The sequence below is a fragment of the Eleutherodactylus coqui genome, chromosome 4, assembly GCF_035609145.1.
Source record: "Eleutherodactylus coqui strain aEleCoq1 chromosome 4, aEleCoq1.hap1, whole genome shotgun sequence".
Classification (NCBI taxonomy): domain Eukaryota; kingdom Metazoa; phylum Chordata; class Amphibia; order Anura; family Eleutherodactylidae; genus Eleutherodactylus; species Eleutherodactylus coqui.
Window position 1 is genome coordinate 5363603 of NC_089840.1, and position 18375 is coordinate 5381977.

The 18375-nt window shown below is 42.9% G+C and overlaps 1 protein-coding gene across 1 annotated transcript in view; it reads right to left on the reverse strand.

The window, feature by feature from the left end:
* Positions 1-3286: 3286 nt before the first annotated feature.
* The window catches only part of PGBD5 (piggyBac transposable element derived 5), a 63046-nt gene continuing 47957 nt past the window's right edge, over positions 3287-18375 (reverse strand). Inside the window, exon 7 of the mRNA XM_066598981.1 lies at positions 3287-5063. Coding sequence (XP_066455078.1) covers positions 4868-5063 — 196 coding nt within the window. The 3' untranslated portion in view covers positions 3287-4867. The remainder of the gene's footprint in view (positions 5064-18375) is intronic.

Consider the following 18375-nt stretch of genomic DNA (forward strand, 5'->3'; position numbering starts at 1 on the left):
GCGGGGTCTCCAAGCTGCTATTTGCACAGCTAGTCCTGGTTGTGTGGCTGCTGATGCTGCATAGAGTTGAGGTGTGATACCTGATGGGGGTGAAAGGGAAGGGGGGGACTTTGCTCCATTTTGTGATGGCTTGGTATGCATTGTTATCCATAGTACTGCTATTTGACCCAGAACCAGGTGTATTTCCCAAGCCCGATTACTGGAACTCCATCATCACTCAGACCGGTAACCAGTTACTTCGAAACTGACTTAATACAGTAACTGGACAGTATACGGCCTTCAAGATCTTCTGCAATGTTCTGTTTTGCTATTAAACTATTTATGAGCAGCAACATGAGGCAGAGGCCCTGACCCGAGCATCTGGTGGGCCGCCATGCCAAGAGCCCAATTCTTGGCAGAACGTCACCAGCTAAAGTCAGACCTGACCTGCCCTGAACCTGGTCATGAAAGCCTAATAAGCCTGTTGCCCATTTCCATGGATAAAACCACCATGACACCGATTACAATTCAGGCTCCAGTGCAAACTGAGATTTCCATTCCTGTAGTATTGACAGCCCGTCCTGCATCACTGGCCCAACTCCCCGTGGTGGGAGAAGCTACCCCTAAATCTCCAACTTGGCACTTAGTGGCAGTGTGAACAGATGTGTAACTGGTAAACTATCAGAAGTCAGGCTTGATGGCAGAGTAGCAGTAACAAGGTGCAGGCAGCTAGTCAGGGCAGAGCCGAGGTCAGAGAGCAGAGGTCAGAGAGCACAGAGGTCAGAATAGTCTGGAGTCAAGCAGGAGTCAGAACTGGAAAAAACACAAATGGGGGCTTCATCCAAATGGCTAAATAAGACTGGTGCTTAGGCATCCTCCATGAGGAAAGGATGCCAAACCTAACAAGGGAGGCGGGTGATTGGCATGGGACTGGATTAGGGAGCGCACATGAACATTATGTATAGAGGACTGGGAGCAAGCTGAGGAGGAGGTGTGGCATATGTGTGGCAGACAGTGGCACCCGACTACATCTCCAGGAGCAGGTGTGCGGGACGGGTAGTGACGGCACGCCATGACAAGTTGCGTTAGTGCTGTAGAGCATGTATTGGACATATTCCACCATTTTAGGGTGAACTCATAGACTTCCATTCAATACAAGGAGGAAACTTGTACACTTAATCCACAGGGTATACATTTTATAGCCACGTGATTCCACCAAATCCTGGTTGTGTGATAAAGTACATTTTTCAGCTCACAGTTTTATGTTCAGAATTGTATCCTTCATGGGTCGGATAGTGTCACTCTATAATATGTCAACCTGTGAAAGCCATGCTGTCTATTGTGCCCAAAAGCCCCTCCTGGTGAGTGTTAGTCATCTGCCAAATGTATATATAGATGGGCCTTTCTTTACAAATGGTGACTTTAATGTTCATTGTGTTACCTTCTACATAAAGTCAATTACTCTACACTATGTTGACAAAAGTATTGGAACCCCCCACCAATCCTGTGCTGTCAGGCGAAGAGTATATGCAAATCAGGTGCATGAGCATAAGATATGAAGGACCATAGCACACTGACATATCCCAGTACAGAAACCATCAGAGTCCTCTGTTGGCCATGTTATTGGGAGATGGAAGCCATCCGGTGTGTGCGGTGCCGCGACGTTCAGGGAGACCTCATAAACTGACAGACCGTGGACAATGAAGCCTTGTAGGAGCTGTGAAGACATCACACACATCGTCTGCCCTCACTCAGGGGGTCTCACAGGTCATGGGACATCCATTAGCACCAGAACCATCCGTAGGGAACGGCATGTGAAGGGTTACCATGGACGAGCGGCGGCACACAACATCACAGGAGTGAATGCACAGCAGCGCCTGCGATGGGGCTTTGAGTTACGGTCTGTAAATGAGTGAACGCAAGTCTTGTGGATGAATCACAGGACACCATCTCCCGATCAGATGGCGGCACTTGGGTGTGGCGGTTGTCTGGAGAGCGGTTTCTACGTGACGGCATCGTCCCAACAGCGAAGTTTGGAGGAAGTTCCGTTATGATGCGGGGTGGAGGGTGGGGAGTTCTGCTGGAAAGGACTAGGGCCATTGGTTATAGTGAAGTCCACCCTCAACGCCAATGAATAGAGACATCCCGGACAATGTGGCATCACCTCCCCTGTGGTTATACTCTGGTACAGCTCTGTGTCTCCACCGACATGACCGAGCGCCATGTCATACGGCACACAGTGTGGAGGAGCAGAACGTCTGCAAACTTTATTGGCCGCCCAAAGTCCGGATCTCAAGCAAATAGAGCAGTTTTGGGCCGTAATAGAATGCTGTATTTGTGCACGCCCATCATCCCCCATCACTATCTGAAGCTCCTACAGGAATTGAGGCAAATCCCTCCAGACATCTATGGGGATCTGGTGGGAAGCGGCTGCGGAGGGCGACTGCAGTCACTGAGGCCAAAGGGGCTAACAGCAGATGGAGGAATGTGAATAACATCCAATTTCATCCCCTTCTATGTGCGTCCCAATACTTGTGTCAGCATAGATCACTTCTCACAAACAGCATTTAAAATATACATTACATCACAAAGTTGTGTAAAGAAACTTCTGAAGGGCATCTAAGTTGATGGGGAATTCTTTTCTGTGCCCGTTACTCTGCAGTCACATTGTGCTGCCTCTACTGACTACACCGAGAGGACTGCGCAGGACTCTGCTCAGGACCAGGCCGGGAGGCTCTCAAGGATCAGTACAAGATAAGGAAACCAATATATTTGCACAGATACATTTCTTAAATTACATTTACGTTCAAAAGGTTCATCGGCTCTAGAAACGTAAATCAGCAAAAACTCTAAATTCAAGTGTTGTAAAATAGTGATTTTTTGTGAAGAATTCATAAGAAATTGATGAATGTGAAATGTTCAGCTGACGGCGGATCCGTCTGCGATCCGTCACTAATAGCGATTGCTCAGGTCATTTCATAACAACCAAGTTAGTTACTGCAACCAAATGAGACATACAGAAGCCATGATGTGCAGATCACGCCAAGATGCCGGATCCCGTGTTCAGAATGTCACTAGAAAACACGCAACCGCTCTGCGCTTCAGCAGTAAAATAATTACCGCAGTTATCCAAGTACCGATCATCAACAGCAGAGACCTCAGGCGAACAAGCAATGTACAGGAAACACAAGTCTCAGGGGAAATGGCAAGGTTTGGGATGCTAACTGGAGATGAGCGAGCACGCTCGTTTAAGGTGGTCCGAGCACTATGCGGGGGGGCGGGGGGGGAGAGAGTGAGAGAGACCGCATGGTGCTCAGACGAGTAAGCACTTACTCAAAAAGACCCATGCTCTCTTGAGCATCCACCTTAAACGAGCGTGCTCGCTCATCTCTAATTTTAACCCTTTAGTGACCGACAAAATGATATTACAAGAGCTGCGACTCATTGACAGCCGTATGAGGGCTTGTTATTTGGGGACGAGTTGTATATTTTTTTATGGCCCCGCTCTGGGTTCATTTCATGTGTTGTAGAACTTATTACATTTGTGGGGGAGGGGTTAAGATGGTCCCCTTCCACAAAAAATTCCGTAACTGTTTTTGGGTTTTGTTTTTGCAGCGTTCACCATCCAGTAAGAATGCCCTGATTTCCTATCTGATCGGCACGATTCCCGCGACAACAAGTTTATAGGGATGTGTAATTTTTTTATTACATTTGCACAATAAAATCATGTTTTTAGAGAAAAGTAATAGAATCTTTTTCAGCGCATTCCAAGACGCCGAACGTTGTTATTTCCCGGCAGCGGAGCTCTTTGGGGCTTGGTGTTTGTGGGAGGTGTTGGCGTTTCTCTTGGTACCACGTTGGCGTCCGTGCGACCGCCGGATTGTTTATTATTACGTTTATTTTGAGAGATGAGCAAAAGAAAAATAATTTTACTACTTTTAAGAATCCTTTTTACGGCGTTCACCGTGCGAATTACTAACTAATTATTTTAATTGTTTGGGTCATTACATCACGGTCAGACCCGCTCCGCGCTGCTTTTTTACATTTTATTTGCTATTTTATCCATTTAAAAGGGTGTTTATAGGAAAAAATGTGCATTCTCTAAATTGGATTTTCTTTCCTTTCAATTAAATTTTATTCAACTTTTTGACACCATTTTTCAATTCATGAAGGGGACTTGGAGTTGTGGTTGTTTGATCGCTGGGAAGGTACACCGCATTACTTATGTAGTGCACTCTATGAAGCCTATGATAGCAGCCTATTGGACTACTGGATTGCTGGGGGCAGGGTCTAATAGGCTGATTTACATGCCAGGTATGGAGACCATTGTCAGTCCTCCAAATGTGATGGGAACCTACTGCTAGCTTGCGATTTCGTTACAGGATGCAGGCGGGTGACTAAAAGCCCCCTCCCTGTCATCTACATATATGCTGCAGTTACTATTGATTCTTGCATGTAAGAGGTTAAACTGGCAGGATCTGAGGTCCCCCTCCCCCCCCCATGGCTGTTAGAGCAGGAGCCGGGCTGTCAGTAGTCGCCAAGCACCGCCATAAAAAGATGTCTGTGCAGGTCTAAAGCCCATGAATGAGGTCAGTAGGAGGCGTATTGGTGGTCACTAAGAGGTTAAACATTTTGATCCAACTTAAAGGCAATGCATGTATGTAATAGAGAATGTTTCCAGTGTTGTTTGTACCTTTTACATGGTATTCGGTATGATTTAACATGGAGAGTATATTTGGATTACTAGAAATATAGAATGGAATGTTTATTTGTTTGGCGCGGTTTACAGTCTCGCTAAAAGAAATAACATTTGTGGATGGTTCCAGTTTGTACAGTTACGTCCGGCAGGTCTGAGCAGCGGCTTCCAACACCTGTACAACTGAAGGCATCAATCTTGGGGTGAAGTTTCTTCCAAGCCGAGCAACTCTCGAACAAGTCTGTCGCCAAAGTGAGCGCGGCTGTAACGTTTCACGTGGTAGGCGTCAGACATTTTGTAGAGGATGTAGGCGTTATTTATTGCAATGCTTAAGGAATACCAGAATACTTGCTGCCAAGTCTTGTTTGGTTTGTGTGAAATAAAGCACCTAGAAAGGAATGGAGAATGAATGACATTAGTATATATATATATACTGGTACGACTGCGCCGCGCTTATGTTCTACCTACGCACAGCAGGAACGTGTTGCTCTATATCCGACATTAGATGCTCCAGTCTGGACACACCTCTACATTTGGTCATACAGTAACAGCCTCTAATTCTAATGTTATTCTTCACTTCCATTGGTGTCAAACCGAGGAACAGCTGATAACAGAGACTCCACAACGTGCACAAATCATGTAGCGCATTCAGAGGGACTGCGGCGCCAAACCTGCTCTTGCATTAATTACTCCATTTTCTAATCAGTTATCATTTACTGATTTTGAATTTATATAGAAACATAGTAGCTAAGGCCGAAGAAAGCCGCATGTCCATCCAGTTCAGCCCAATACCAACAATGCTGATCTGTTTAAGGGGAAAAATCCTTCCTGACTCCAATCTGCAATTAGAATAATCCCCAAATCACCGACCCTCCTGAGTAATGAGTGATGTAACGTGTAACATTGTAACACTCAAGAAAGACGTACAGAACATCTTATACTCTTATATCGTATCACCGTCACCACGTCCTCAGGTAGAGTTCGATAGTCTCACTGCTCTTACAGTAAAGACCCCCTTCTATGTTCTATAGAAAACTTTTTTCCTCTAGATGTAGAGAGCGCCCCCTTGTTACAGTCCTGGGTATAATAGATGATGGGAGAGATCTCTCTACTAACCTCTGATATATCTATACATAGTTATTAGAGTGCCCCCTTGTTACAGTCCTGGGTATAATAGATAATGGGAGAGATCTCTGTACTGATCCCTGATATATCTATACATGGTTATTAGAGCGCCCCCTTGTTATAGTCCTGGGTATAGTAGATGATGGGACAGATCTCTGTACTGACCCCCTGATATATCTATACATAGTTCTTAGAGCGCCCCCTTGTTACATTCCTGGGTATAATAGATGATGGGAGAGATCTCTGTACTGACCCCTGATATATTATACATAGTTATTAGAGCGCCGCCTTGTTACAGTCCTGGGTATAATAGATGATGGGAGAGTTCTTTGTACTGACTGCTGATATATCTATACATAGTTACTAGAGCGCCCCCTTGTTACAGTCCTGGGTATAATAGATGATGGGAGAGATGTCTGTACTGACCAATGATATATTATACATAGTAATTAGAGCGCCCCCTTGTTACAGTCCGTGGTATAATAGATGATGGGAGAGATCTCTGTATTGTCCCCTGATATATCTGTACATAGCTATAAGAGCGCCCCCTTGTTACAGTCCTGGGTATAATAGATCATGGGAGAAATCTGTGTACTGACCCATGATATATCTATACATAGATATTAGAGCGCCCCCTTGTTACAGTCCTGGGTATTCTAGATGATGGGAGAGATTTCTGTACTAACCCCTGATATATCTATACATAGTTATTAGAGCGCCCCCTTGTTACCGTCCTGGGTATAATAGATGATGGGAGAGATCTCTGTACTGACCCCTGATATACCATTACATTGTTATTAGAGCGCCTCCTTGTTACAGTACTGGGTGTAATAGATGATAGGAGAGATCTCTGTACTGACCCCCTGATATATTATACATAATTATTAGAGTGCCCCTTGTTACAGTCCTGGGTATAATAGATGATGGGAGAGATCTCTGTACTGACCCCTGATATATCTATACATTGTTATTAGAGCGACCCCTTGTTACAGTCCTGGGTATGCTAGATGATGGGAGAGATTTCTGTACTAACCCCTGATAAATCTATACATAGTAATTAGAGCGCCCCCTTGTGACTGTCCTGGGTATAATAGATGAAAGGAGAGATCTCTGTACTGACCCCTGATATACCAATACATAGTTACTAGAGCGCCTCCTTGTTATAGTCCGGGGTATAATAGATGATGGGAGAGATCTCTGTACTGACCCCTGATATATCTATACATAGTTATTAGAGTGCCCCCTTGTTACAGTCCCGGTATAATAGATGATTGATGGGAGAGATCTCTGTACTGACCCCTGATATATCTATACATAATTATTAGAGTGCCCCCTTTTTACAGTCCTCGGTATAATATATGATGGGAGAGATCTCTGTACTGACCCCTGATATATTATACACAGTTATTAGAGCGCCCCCTTGTTACTGTCCTGGATATAATAGATGATGGGAGGGATTTCTGTACTGACCCCTGATATATCTATACATAGTTATTAGAGTGCCCCCTTGTTACAGTCCCGGTATAATAGATGATTGATGGGAGAGATCTCTGTACTGACCCCTGATATATCTATACATAATTATTAGAGTGCCCCCTTTTTACAGTCCTCGGTATAATATATGATGGGAGAGATCTCTGTACTGACCCCTGATATATTATACACAGTTATTAGAGCGCCCCCTTGTTACTGTCCTGGATATAATAGATGATGGGAGGGATTTCTGTACTGACCCCTGATAAATCTGTACATAGTTATAAGATCGCCCCTTTGTTGCAGTCCTGGGTATAATAGATGATGGGAAAGATCTCTGTACTGACCCCTGATATATCTATACATAGCTATTAGAGCGCCCCCTTGTTACAGTCCTGCGTATAATAGATGGTGGGAGAGATCTCTGTACTGACCCCTGATATATCTGTACATAGTTATTAGGGCACCCCCTTGATACAGTCCTGCGTATAATAGATGGTGGGAAAGATCTCTGTACTGACCCCCGATATATCTATACATAATTTTTAGAGCACCCCTTTGTTACAGTCCTGGGTATAATAGATTGTTGGGGAGATCTCTGTACTGACCCCTGATATATCTATACATAGTTATTAGAGCGCCCCCTTGTTACAGTCCTGGGTACAATAGATGATGGGAGAGATCTCTGTACTGACCCCTGATATATCTATACATAGTTATTAGAGTGCCCCCTTGTTACAGTCCTGCGTATAATAGATGGTGGGAAAGATCTCTGTACTGACCCCTGATATATCTGTACATAGTTATAAGAGCGCCCCCTTATTACAGTCCTGGGTATAATAGATGATGGAAGAGATCTCTGTATTGTCCGCTTATATATCTATACATAGTTATTGGACCGCCCCCTTGTTACAGTCCTGGGTATAGTAGATGATGGGAGGGATCTCTGTACTAACCCCTGATATATTATACATAGTTATTAGAGCGCCCCCTTGTTACTGTCCTGGGTATAATAGATGATGGGAGAGATGTCTGTACTGACCACTGATATATTATACATAGTAATTAGAGTGCCCCCTTGTTACAGTCCTGGGTATTCTAGATGATGGGAGAGATTTCTGTACTAACCCCTGATATATCTATACATAGTTATTAGAGCGCCCCCTTGTTACCGTCCTGGGTATAATAGATGATGGGAGAGATCTCTGCACTGACCCCTGATATACCATTACATTCTTATTAGAGCGCCTCCTTGTTACAGTACTGGGTATAATAGATGATAGGAGAGATCTCTGTACTGACCCCCTGATATATTATACATAGTTATTAGAGTGCCCCTTGTTACAGTCCTGGGTATAATAGATGATGGGAGAGATCTCTGTACTGACCCCTGATATATCTATACATTGTTATTAGAGTGCCCCCTTGTTACAGTCCTGGGTATAATAGATGATGGGAGAGATCTCTGTACTGACCCCTGATATATTATACATAGTTATTAGAGTGCCCCTTGTTACAGTCCTGGGTATGCTAGATGATGGGAGAGATTTCTGTACTAACCCCTGATAAATCTATACATAGTTATTAGAGCGCCCCCTTGTTACTGTCCTGGGTATAATAGATGATGGGTGAGATCTCTGTACTGACCCCTGATATACCAATACATAGTTACTAGAGCGCCTCCTTGTTACAGTCCGGGGTATAATAGATGATGGGAGAGATCTCTATACTAACCTCTGATATAACTATACATAATTATTAGAGTGCCCCCTTTTTACAGTCCTGGGTATAATAGATGATGGGAGAGATCTCTGTACTGACCCCTGATATATTATACACAGTTATTAGAGCGCCCCCTTGTTACTGTCCTGGGTATAATAGATGATGGGAGAGTTCTTTGTACTGACTGCTGATATATCTATACATAGTTACTAGAGCGCCCCCTTGTTACAGTCCTGGGTATAATAGATGATGGGAGAGATGTCTGTACTGACCAATGATATATTATACATAGTAATTAGAGCGCCCCCTTGTTACAGTCCGTGGTATAATAGATGATGGGAGAGATCTCTGTATTGTCCCCTGATATATCTGTACATAGCTATAAGAGCGCCCCCTTGTTACAGTCCTGGGTATAATAGATCATGGGAGAAATCTGTGTACTGACCCATGATATATCTATACATAGATATTAGAGCGCCCCCTTGTTACAGTCCTGGGTATTCTAGATGATGGGAGAGATTTCTGTACTAACCCCTGATATATCTATACATAGCTATTAGAGCGCCCCCTTGTTACCGTCCTGGGTATAATAGATGATGGGAGAGATCTCTGTACTGACCCCTGATATACCATTACATTGTTATTAGAGCGCCTCCTTGTTACAGTACTGGGTGTAATAGATGATAAGAGAGATCTCTGTACTGACCCCTGATAAATCTATACATAGTTATTAGAGCGCCCCCTTGTTACTGTCCTGGGTATAATAGATGAAAGGAGAGATCTCTGTACTGACCCCTGATATACCAATACATAGTTACTAGAGCGCCTCCTTGTTATAGTCCGGGGTATAATAGATGATGGGAGAGATCTCTGTACTGACCCCTGATATATCTATACATAGTTATTAGAGTGCCCCCTTGTTACAGTCCCGGTATAATAGATGATTGATGGGAGAGATCTCTGTACTGACCCCTGATATATCTATACATAATTATTAGAGTGCCCCCTTTTTACAGTCCTCGGTATAATATATGATGGGAGAGATCTCTGTACTGACCCCTGATATATTATACACAGTTATTAGAGCGCCCCCTTGTTACTGTCCTGGATATAATAGATGATGGGAGGGATTTCTGTACTGACCCCTGATAAATCTGTACATAGTTATAAGATCGCCCCTTTGTTGCAGTCCTGGGTATAATAGATGATGGGAAAGATCTCTGTACTGACCCCTGATATATCTATACATAGCTATTAGAGCGCCCCCTTGTTACAGTCCTGCGTATAATAGATGGTGGGAGAGATCTCTGTACTGACCCCTGATATATCTGTACATAGTTATTAGGGCACCCCCTTGTTACAGTCCTGCGTATAATAGATGGTGGGAAAGATCTCTGTACTGACCCCCGATATATCTATACATAATTTTTAGAGCACCCCTTTGTTACAGTCCTGGGTATAATAGATTGTTGGGGAGATCTCTGTACTGACCCCTGATATATCTATACATAGTTATTAGAGCGCCCCCTTGTTACAGTCCTGGGTACAATAGATGATGGGAGAGATCTCTGTACTGACCCCTGATATATCTATACATAGTTATTAGAGTGCCCCCTTGTTACAGTCCTGCGTATAATAGATGGTGGGAAAGATCTCTGTACTGACCCCTGATATATCTGTACATAGTTATAAGAGCGCCCCCTTATTACAGTCCTGGGTATAATAGATGATGGAAGAGATCTCTGTATTGTCCGCTTATATATCTATACATAGTTATTGGACCGCCCCCTTGTTACAGTCCTGGGTATAGTAGATGATGGGAGGGATCTCTGTACTAACCCCTGATATATTATACATAGTTATTAGAGCGCCCCCTTGTTACTGTCCTGGGTATAATAGATGATGGGAGAGATGTCTGTACTGACCACTGATATATTATACATAGTAATTAGAGTGCCCCCTTGTTACAGTCCGTGGTATAATAGATGATGGAAGAGATCTCTGTACTGACCCCTGAAATATCTATACATTGTTATTAGACCGCCCCCTTGTTACAGTCCTGCGTATAATAGATGGTGGGAGAGATCTCTGTACTGACCCCTGATATATCTGTACATAGTTATTAGGGCACCCCCTTGTTACAGTCCTGCGTATAATAGATGGTGGGAAAGATCTCTGTACTGACCCCCGATATATCTATACATAATTTTTAGAGCACCCCTTTGTTACAGTCCTGGGTATAATAGATTGTTGGGGAGATCTCTGTACTGACCCCTGATATATCTATACATAGTTATTAGAGCGCCCCCTTGTTACAGTCCTGGGTACAATAGATGATGGGAGAGATCTCTGTACTGACCCCTGATATATCTATACATAGTTATTAGAGTGCCCCCTTGTTACAGTCCTGCGTATAATAGATGGTGGGAAAGATCTCTGTACTGACCCCTGATATATCTGTACATAGTTATAAGAGCGCCCCCTTATTACAGTCCTGGGTATAATAGATGATGGAAGAGATCTCTGTATTGTCCGCTTATATATCTATACATAGTTATTGGACCGCCCCCTTGTTACAGTCCTGGGTATAGTAGATGATGGGAGGGATCTCTGTACTAACCCCTGATATATTATACATAGTTATTAGAGCGCCCCCTTGTTACTGTCCTGGGTATAATAGATGATGGGAGAGATCTCTGTACTGACCACTGATATATTATACATAGTAATTAGAGTGCCCCCTTGTTACAGTCCGTGGTATAATAGATGATGGAAGAGATCTCTGTACTGACCCCTGAAATATCTATACATTGTTATTAGACCGCCCCCTTGTTACAGTCCTGGGTATAATAGATGATGGGAGAGATCTCTGTACTGACCCATGATATATCTATACATAGATATTAGAGCGCCCCCTTGTTACAGTCCTGGGTATTCTAGATGATGGGAGAGATTTCTGTACTAACCCCTGATATATCTATACATAGTTATTAGAGCGCCCCCTTGTTACCGTCCTGGGTATAATAGATGATGGGAGAGATCTCTGCACTGACCCCTGATATACCATTACATTCTTATTAGAGCGCCTCCTTGTTACAGTACTGGGTATAATAGATGATAGGAGAGATCTCTGTACTGACCCCCTGATATATTATACATAGTTATTAGAGTGCCCCTTGTTACAGTCCTGGGTATAATAGATGATGGGAGAGATCTCTGTACTGACCCCTGATATATCTATACATTGTTATTAGAGTGCCCCCTTGTTACAGTCCTGGGTATAATAGATGATGGGAGAGATCTCTGTACTGACCCCTGATATATTATACATAGTTATTAGAGTGCCCCTTGTTACAGTCCTGGGTATGCTAGATGATGGGAGAGATTTCTGTACTAACCCCTGATAAATCTATACATAGTTATTAGAGCGCCCCCTTGTTACTGTCCTGGGTATAATAGATGATGGGTGAGATCTCTGTACTGACCCCTGATATACCAATACATAGTTACTAGAGCGCCTCCTTGTTACAGTCCGGGGTATAATAGATGATGGGAGAGATCTCTATACTAACCTCTGATATAACTATACATAATTATTAGAGTGCCCCCTTTTTACAGTCCTGGGTATAATAGATGATGGGAGAGATCTCTGTACTGACCCCTGATATATTGTACACAGTTATTAGAGCGCCCCCTTGTTACTGTCCTGGGTATAATAGATGATGGGAGAGTTCTTTGTACTGACTGCTGATATATCTATACATAGTTACTAGAGCGCCCCCTTGTTACAGTCCTGGGTATAATAGATGATGGGAGAGATCTCTGTATTGTCCCCTGATATATCTGTACATAGCTATAAGAGCGCCCCCTTGTTACAGTCCTGGGTATAATAGATCATGGGAGAAATCTGTGTACTGACCCATGATATATCTATACATAGATATTAGAGCGCCCCCTTGTTACAGTCCTGGGTATTCTAGATGATGGGAGAGATTTCTGTACTAACCCCTGATATATCTATACATAGTTATTAGAGCGCCCCCTTGTTACCGTCCTGGGTATAATAGATGATGGGAGAGATCTCTGTACTGACCCCTGATATACCATTACATTGTTATTAGAGCGCCTCCTTGTTACAGTACTGGGTGTAATAGATGATAAGAGAGATCTCTGTACTGACCCCTGATAAATCTATACATAGTTATTAGAGCGCCCCCTTGTTACTGTCCTGGGTATAATAGATGAAAGGAGAGATCTCTGTACTGACCCCTGATATACCAATACATAGTTACTAGAGCGCCTCCTTGTTATAGTCCGGGGTATAATAGATGATGGGAGAGATCTCTGTACTGACCCCTGATATATCTATACATAGTTATTAGAGTGCCCCCTTGTTACAGTCCCGGTATAATAGATGATTGATGGGAGAGATCTCTGTACTGACCCCTGATATATCTATACATAATTATTAGAGTGCCCCCTTTTTACAGTCCTCGGTATAATATATGATGGGAGAGATCTCTGTACTGACCCCTGATATATTATACACAGTTATTAGAGCGCCCCCTTGTTACTGTCCTGGATATAATAGATGATGGGAGGGATTTCTGTACTGACCCCTGATATATCTATACATAGTTATTAGAGTGCTCCCTTGTTACAGTCCCGGTATAATAGATGATTGATGGGAGAGATCTCTGTACTGACCCCTGATATATCTATACATAATTATTAGAGTGCCCCCTTTTTACAGTCCTCGGTATAATATATGATGGGAGAGATCTCTGTACTGACCCCTGATATATTATACACAGTTATTAGAGCGCCCCCTTGTTACTGTCCTGGATATAATAGATGATGGGAGGGATTTCTGTACTGACCCCTGATAAATCTGTACATAGTTATAAGATCGCCCCTTTGTTGCAGTCCTGGGTATAATAGATGATGGGAAAGATCTCTGTACTGACCCCTGATATATCTATACATAGCTATTAGAGCGCCCCCTTGTTACAGTCCTGCGTATAATAGATGGTGGGAGAGATCTCTGTACTGACCCCTGATATATCTGTACATAGTTATTAGGGCACCCCCTTGTTACAGTCCTGCGTATAATAGATGGTGGGAAAGATCTCTGTACTGACCCCCGATATATCTATACATAATTTTTAGAGCACCCCTTTGTTACAGTCCTGGGTATAATAGATTGTTGGGGAGATCTCTGTACTGACCCCTGATATATCTATACATAGTTATTAGAGCGCCCCCTTGTTACAGTCCTGGGTACAATAGATGATGGGAGAGATCTCTGTACTGACCCCTGATATATCTATACATAGTTATTAGAGTGCCCCCTTGTTACAGTCCTGCGTATAATAGATGGTGGGAAAGATCTCTGTACTGACCCCTGATATATCTGTACATAGTTATAAGAGCGCCCCCTTATTACAGTCCTGGGTATAATAGATGATGGAAGAGATCTCTGTATTGTCCGCTTATATATCTATACATAGTTATTGGACCGCCCCCTTGTTACAGTCCTGGGTATAGTAGATGATGGGAGGGATCTCTGTACTAACCCCTGATATATTATACATAGTTATTAGAGCGCCCCCTTGTTACTGTCCTGGGTATAATAGATGATGGGAGAGATGTCTGTACTGACCACTGATATATTATACATAGTAATTAGAGTGCCCCCTTGTTACAGTCCGTGGTATAATAGATGATGGAAGAGATCTCTGTACTGACCCCTGAAATATCTATACATTGTTATTAGACCGCCCCCTTGTTACAGTCCTGGGTATAATAGATGATGGGAGAGATCTCTGTACTGACCCATGATATATCTATACATAGATATTAGAGCGCCCCCTTGTTACAGTCCTGGGTATTCTAGATGATGGGAGAGATTTCTGTACTAACCCCTGATATATCTATACATAGTTATTAGAGCGCCCCCTTGTTACCGTCCTGGGTATAATAGATGATGGGAGAGATCTCTGCACTGACCCCTGATATACCATTACATTCTTATTAGAGCGCCTCCTTGTTACAGTACTGGGTATAATAGATGATAGGAGAGATCTCTGTACTGACCCCCTGATATATTATACATAGTTATTAGAGTGCCCCTTGTTACAGTCCTGGGTATAATAGATGATGGGAGAGATCTCTGTACTGACCCCTGATATATCTATACATTGTTATTAGAGTGCCCCCTTGTTACAGTCCTGGGTATAATAGATGATGGGAGAGATCTCTGTACTGACCCCTGATATATTATACATAGTTATTAGAGTGCCCCTTGTTACAGTCCTGGGTATGCTAGATGATGGGAGAGATTTCTGTACTAACCCCTGATAAATCTATACATAGTTATTAGAGCGCCCCCTTGTTACTGTCCTGGGTATAATAGATGATGGGTGAGATCTCTGTACTGACCCCTGATATACCAATACATAGTTACTAGAGCGCCTCCTTGTTACAGTCCGGGGTATAATAGATGATGGGAGAGATCTCTATACTAACCTCTGATATAACTATACATAATTATTAGAGTGCCCCCTTTTTACAGTCCTGGGTATAATAGATGATGGGAGAGATCTCTGTACTGACCCCTGATATATTATACACAGTTATTAGAGCGCCCCCTTGTTACTGTCCTGGGTATAATAGATGATGGGAGAGTTCTTTGTACTGACTGCTGATATATCTATACATAGTTACTAGAGCGCCCCCTTGTTACAGTCCTGGGTATAATAGATGATGGGAGAGATGTCTGTACTGACCAATGATATATTATACATAGTAATTAGAGCGCCCCCTTGTTACAGTCCGTGGTATAATAGATGATGGGAGAGATCTCTGTATTGTCCCCTGATATATCTGTACATAGCTATAAGAGCGCCCCCTTGTTACAGTCCTGGGTATAATAGATCATGGGAGAAATCTGTGTACTGACCCATGATATATCTATACATAGATATTAGAGCGCCCCCTTGTTACAGTCCTGGGTATTCTAGATGATGGGAGAGATTTCTGTACTAACCCCTGATATATCTATACATAGTTATTAGAGCGCCCCCTTGTTACCGTCCTGGGTATAATAGATGATGGGAGAGATCTCTGTACTGACCCCTGATATACCATTACATTGTTATTAGAGCGCCTCCTTGTTACAGTACTGGGTGTAATAGATGATAAGAGAGATCTCTGTACTGACCCCTGATAAATCTATACATAGTTATTAGAGCGCCCCCTTGTTACTGTCCTGGGTATAATAGATGAAAGGAGAGATCTCTGTACTGACCCCTGATATACCAATACATAGTTACTAGAGCGCCTCCTTGTTATAGTCCGGGGTATAATAGATGATGGGAGAGATCTCTGTACTGACCCCTGATATATCTATACATAGTTATTAGAGTGCCCCCTTGTTACAGTCCCGGTATAATAGATGATTGATGGGAGAGATCTCTGTACTGACCCCTGATATATCTATACATAATTATTAGAGTGCCCCCTTTTTACAGTCCTCGGTATAATATATGATGGGAGAGATCTCTGTACTGACCCCTGATATATTATACACAGTTATTAGAGCGCCCCCTTGTTACTGTCCTGGATATAATAGATGATGGGAGGGATTTCTGTACTGACCCCTGATATATCTATACATAGTTATTAGAGTGCCCCCTTGTTACAGTCCCGGTATAATAGATGATTGATGGGAGAGATCTCTGTACTGACCCCTGATATATCTATACATAATTATTAGAGTGCCCCCTTTTTACAGTCCTCGGTATAATATATGATGGGAGAGATCTCTGTACTGACCCCTTATATATTATACACAGTTATTAGAGCGCCCCCTTGTTACTGTCCTGGATATAATAGATGATGGGAGGGATTTCTGTACTGACCCCTGATAAATCTGTACATAGTTATAAGATCGCCCCTTTGTTGCAGTCCTGGGTATAATAGATGATGGGAAAGATCTCTGTACTGACCCCTGATATATCTATACATAGCTATTAGAGCGCCCCCTTGTTACAGTCCTGCGTATAATAGATGGTGGGAGAGATCTCTGTACTGACCCCTGATATATCTGTACATAGTTATTAGGGCACCCCCTTGTTACAGTCCTGCGTATAATAGATGGTGGGAAAGATCTCTGTACTGACCCCCGATATATCTATACATAATTTTTAGAGCGCCCCTTTGTTACAGTCCTGGGTACAATAGATGATGGGAGAGATCTCTGTACTGACCCCTGATATATCTATACATAGTTATTAGAGTGCCCCCTTGTTACAGTCCTGCGTATAATAGATGGTGGGAAAGATCTCTGTACTGACCCCTGATATATCTGTACATAGTTATAAGAGCTCCCCCTTATTACAGTCCTGGGTATAATAGATGATGGAAGAGATCTCTGTATTGTCCGCTTATATATCTATACATAGTTATTGGACCGCCCCCTTGTTACAGTCCTGGGTATAGTAGATGATGGGAGGGATCTCTGTACTAACCCCTGATATATTATACATAGTTATTAGAGCGCCCCCTTGTTACAGTCCTGGGTATAATAGATGATGGGAGAGATGTCTGTACTGACCACTGATATATTATACATAGTAATTAGAGTGCCCCCTTGTTACAGTCCGTGGTATAATAGATGATGGGGGAGATCTCTGTACTGACCCCTGAAATATCTATACATTGTTATTAGACCGCCCCCTTGTTACAGTCCTGGGTATAATAGATGATAGGAGAGATCTCTGTACTGACCCCCTGATATATTATACATAGTTATTAGAGTGCCCCTTGTTACAGTCCTGGGTATAATAGATGATGGGAGAGATCTCTGTACTGACCCCTGATATATCTATACATTGTTATTAGAGCGCCCCCTTGTTACAGTCCTGGGTATGCTAGATGATGGGAGAGATTTCTGTACTAACCCCTGATAAATCTATACATAGTTATTAGAGCGCCCCCTGGTTACTGTCCTGGGTATAATAGATGATGGGTGAGATCTCTGTACTGACCCCTGATATACCAATACATAGTTACTAGAGCCCCTCCTTGTTACAGTCCGGGGTATAATAGATGATGGGAGAGATCTCTATACTAACCTCTGATATAACTATACATAATTATTAGAGTGCCCCCTTTTTACAGTCCTGGGTATAATAGATGATGGGAGAGATCTCTGTACTGACCCCTGATATATTATACACAGTTATTAGAGCGCCCCCTTGTTACTGTCCTGGATATAATAGATGATGGGAGGGATCGCTGTAATGACCCCTGAAAAATCTGTACATAGTTATAAGATCGCCCCTTTGTTGCAGTCCTGGGTATAATAGATGATGGGA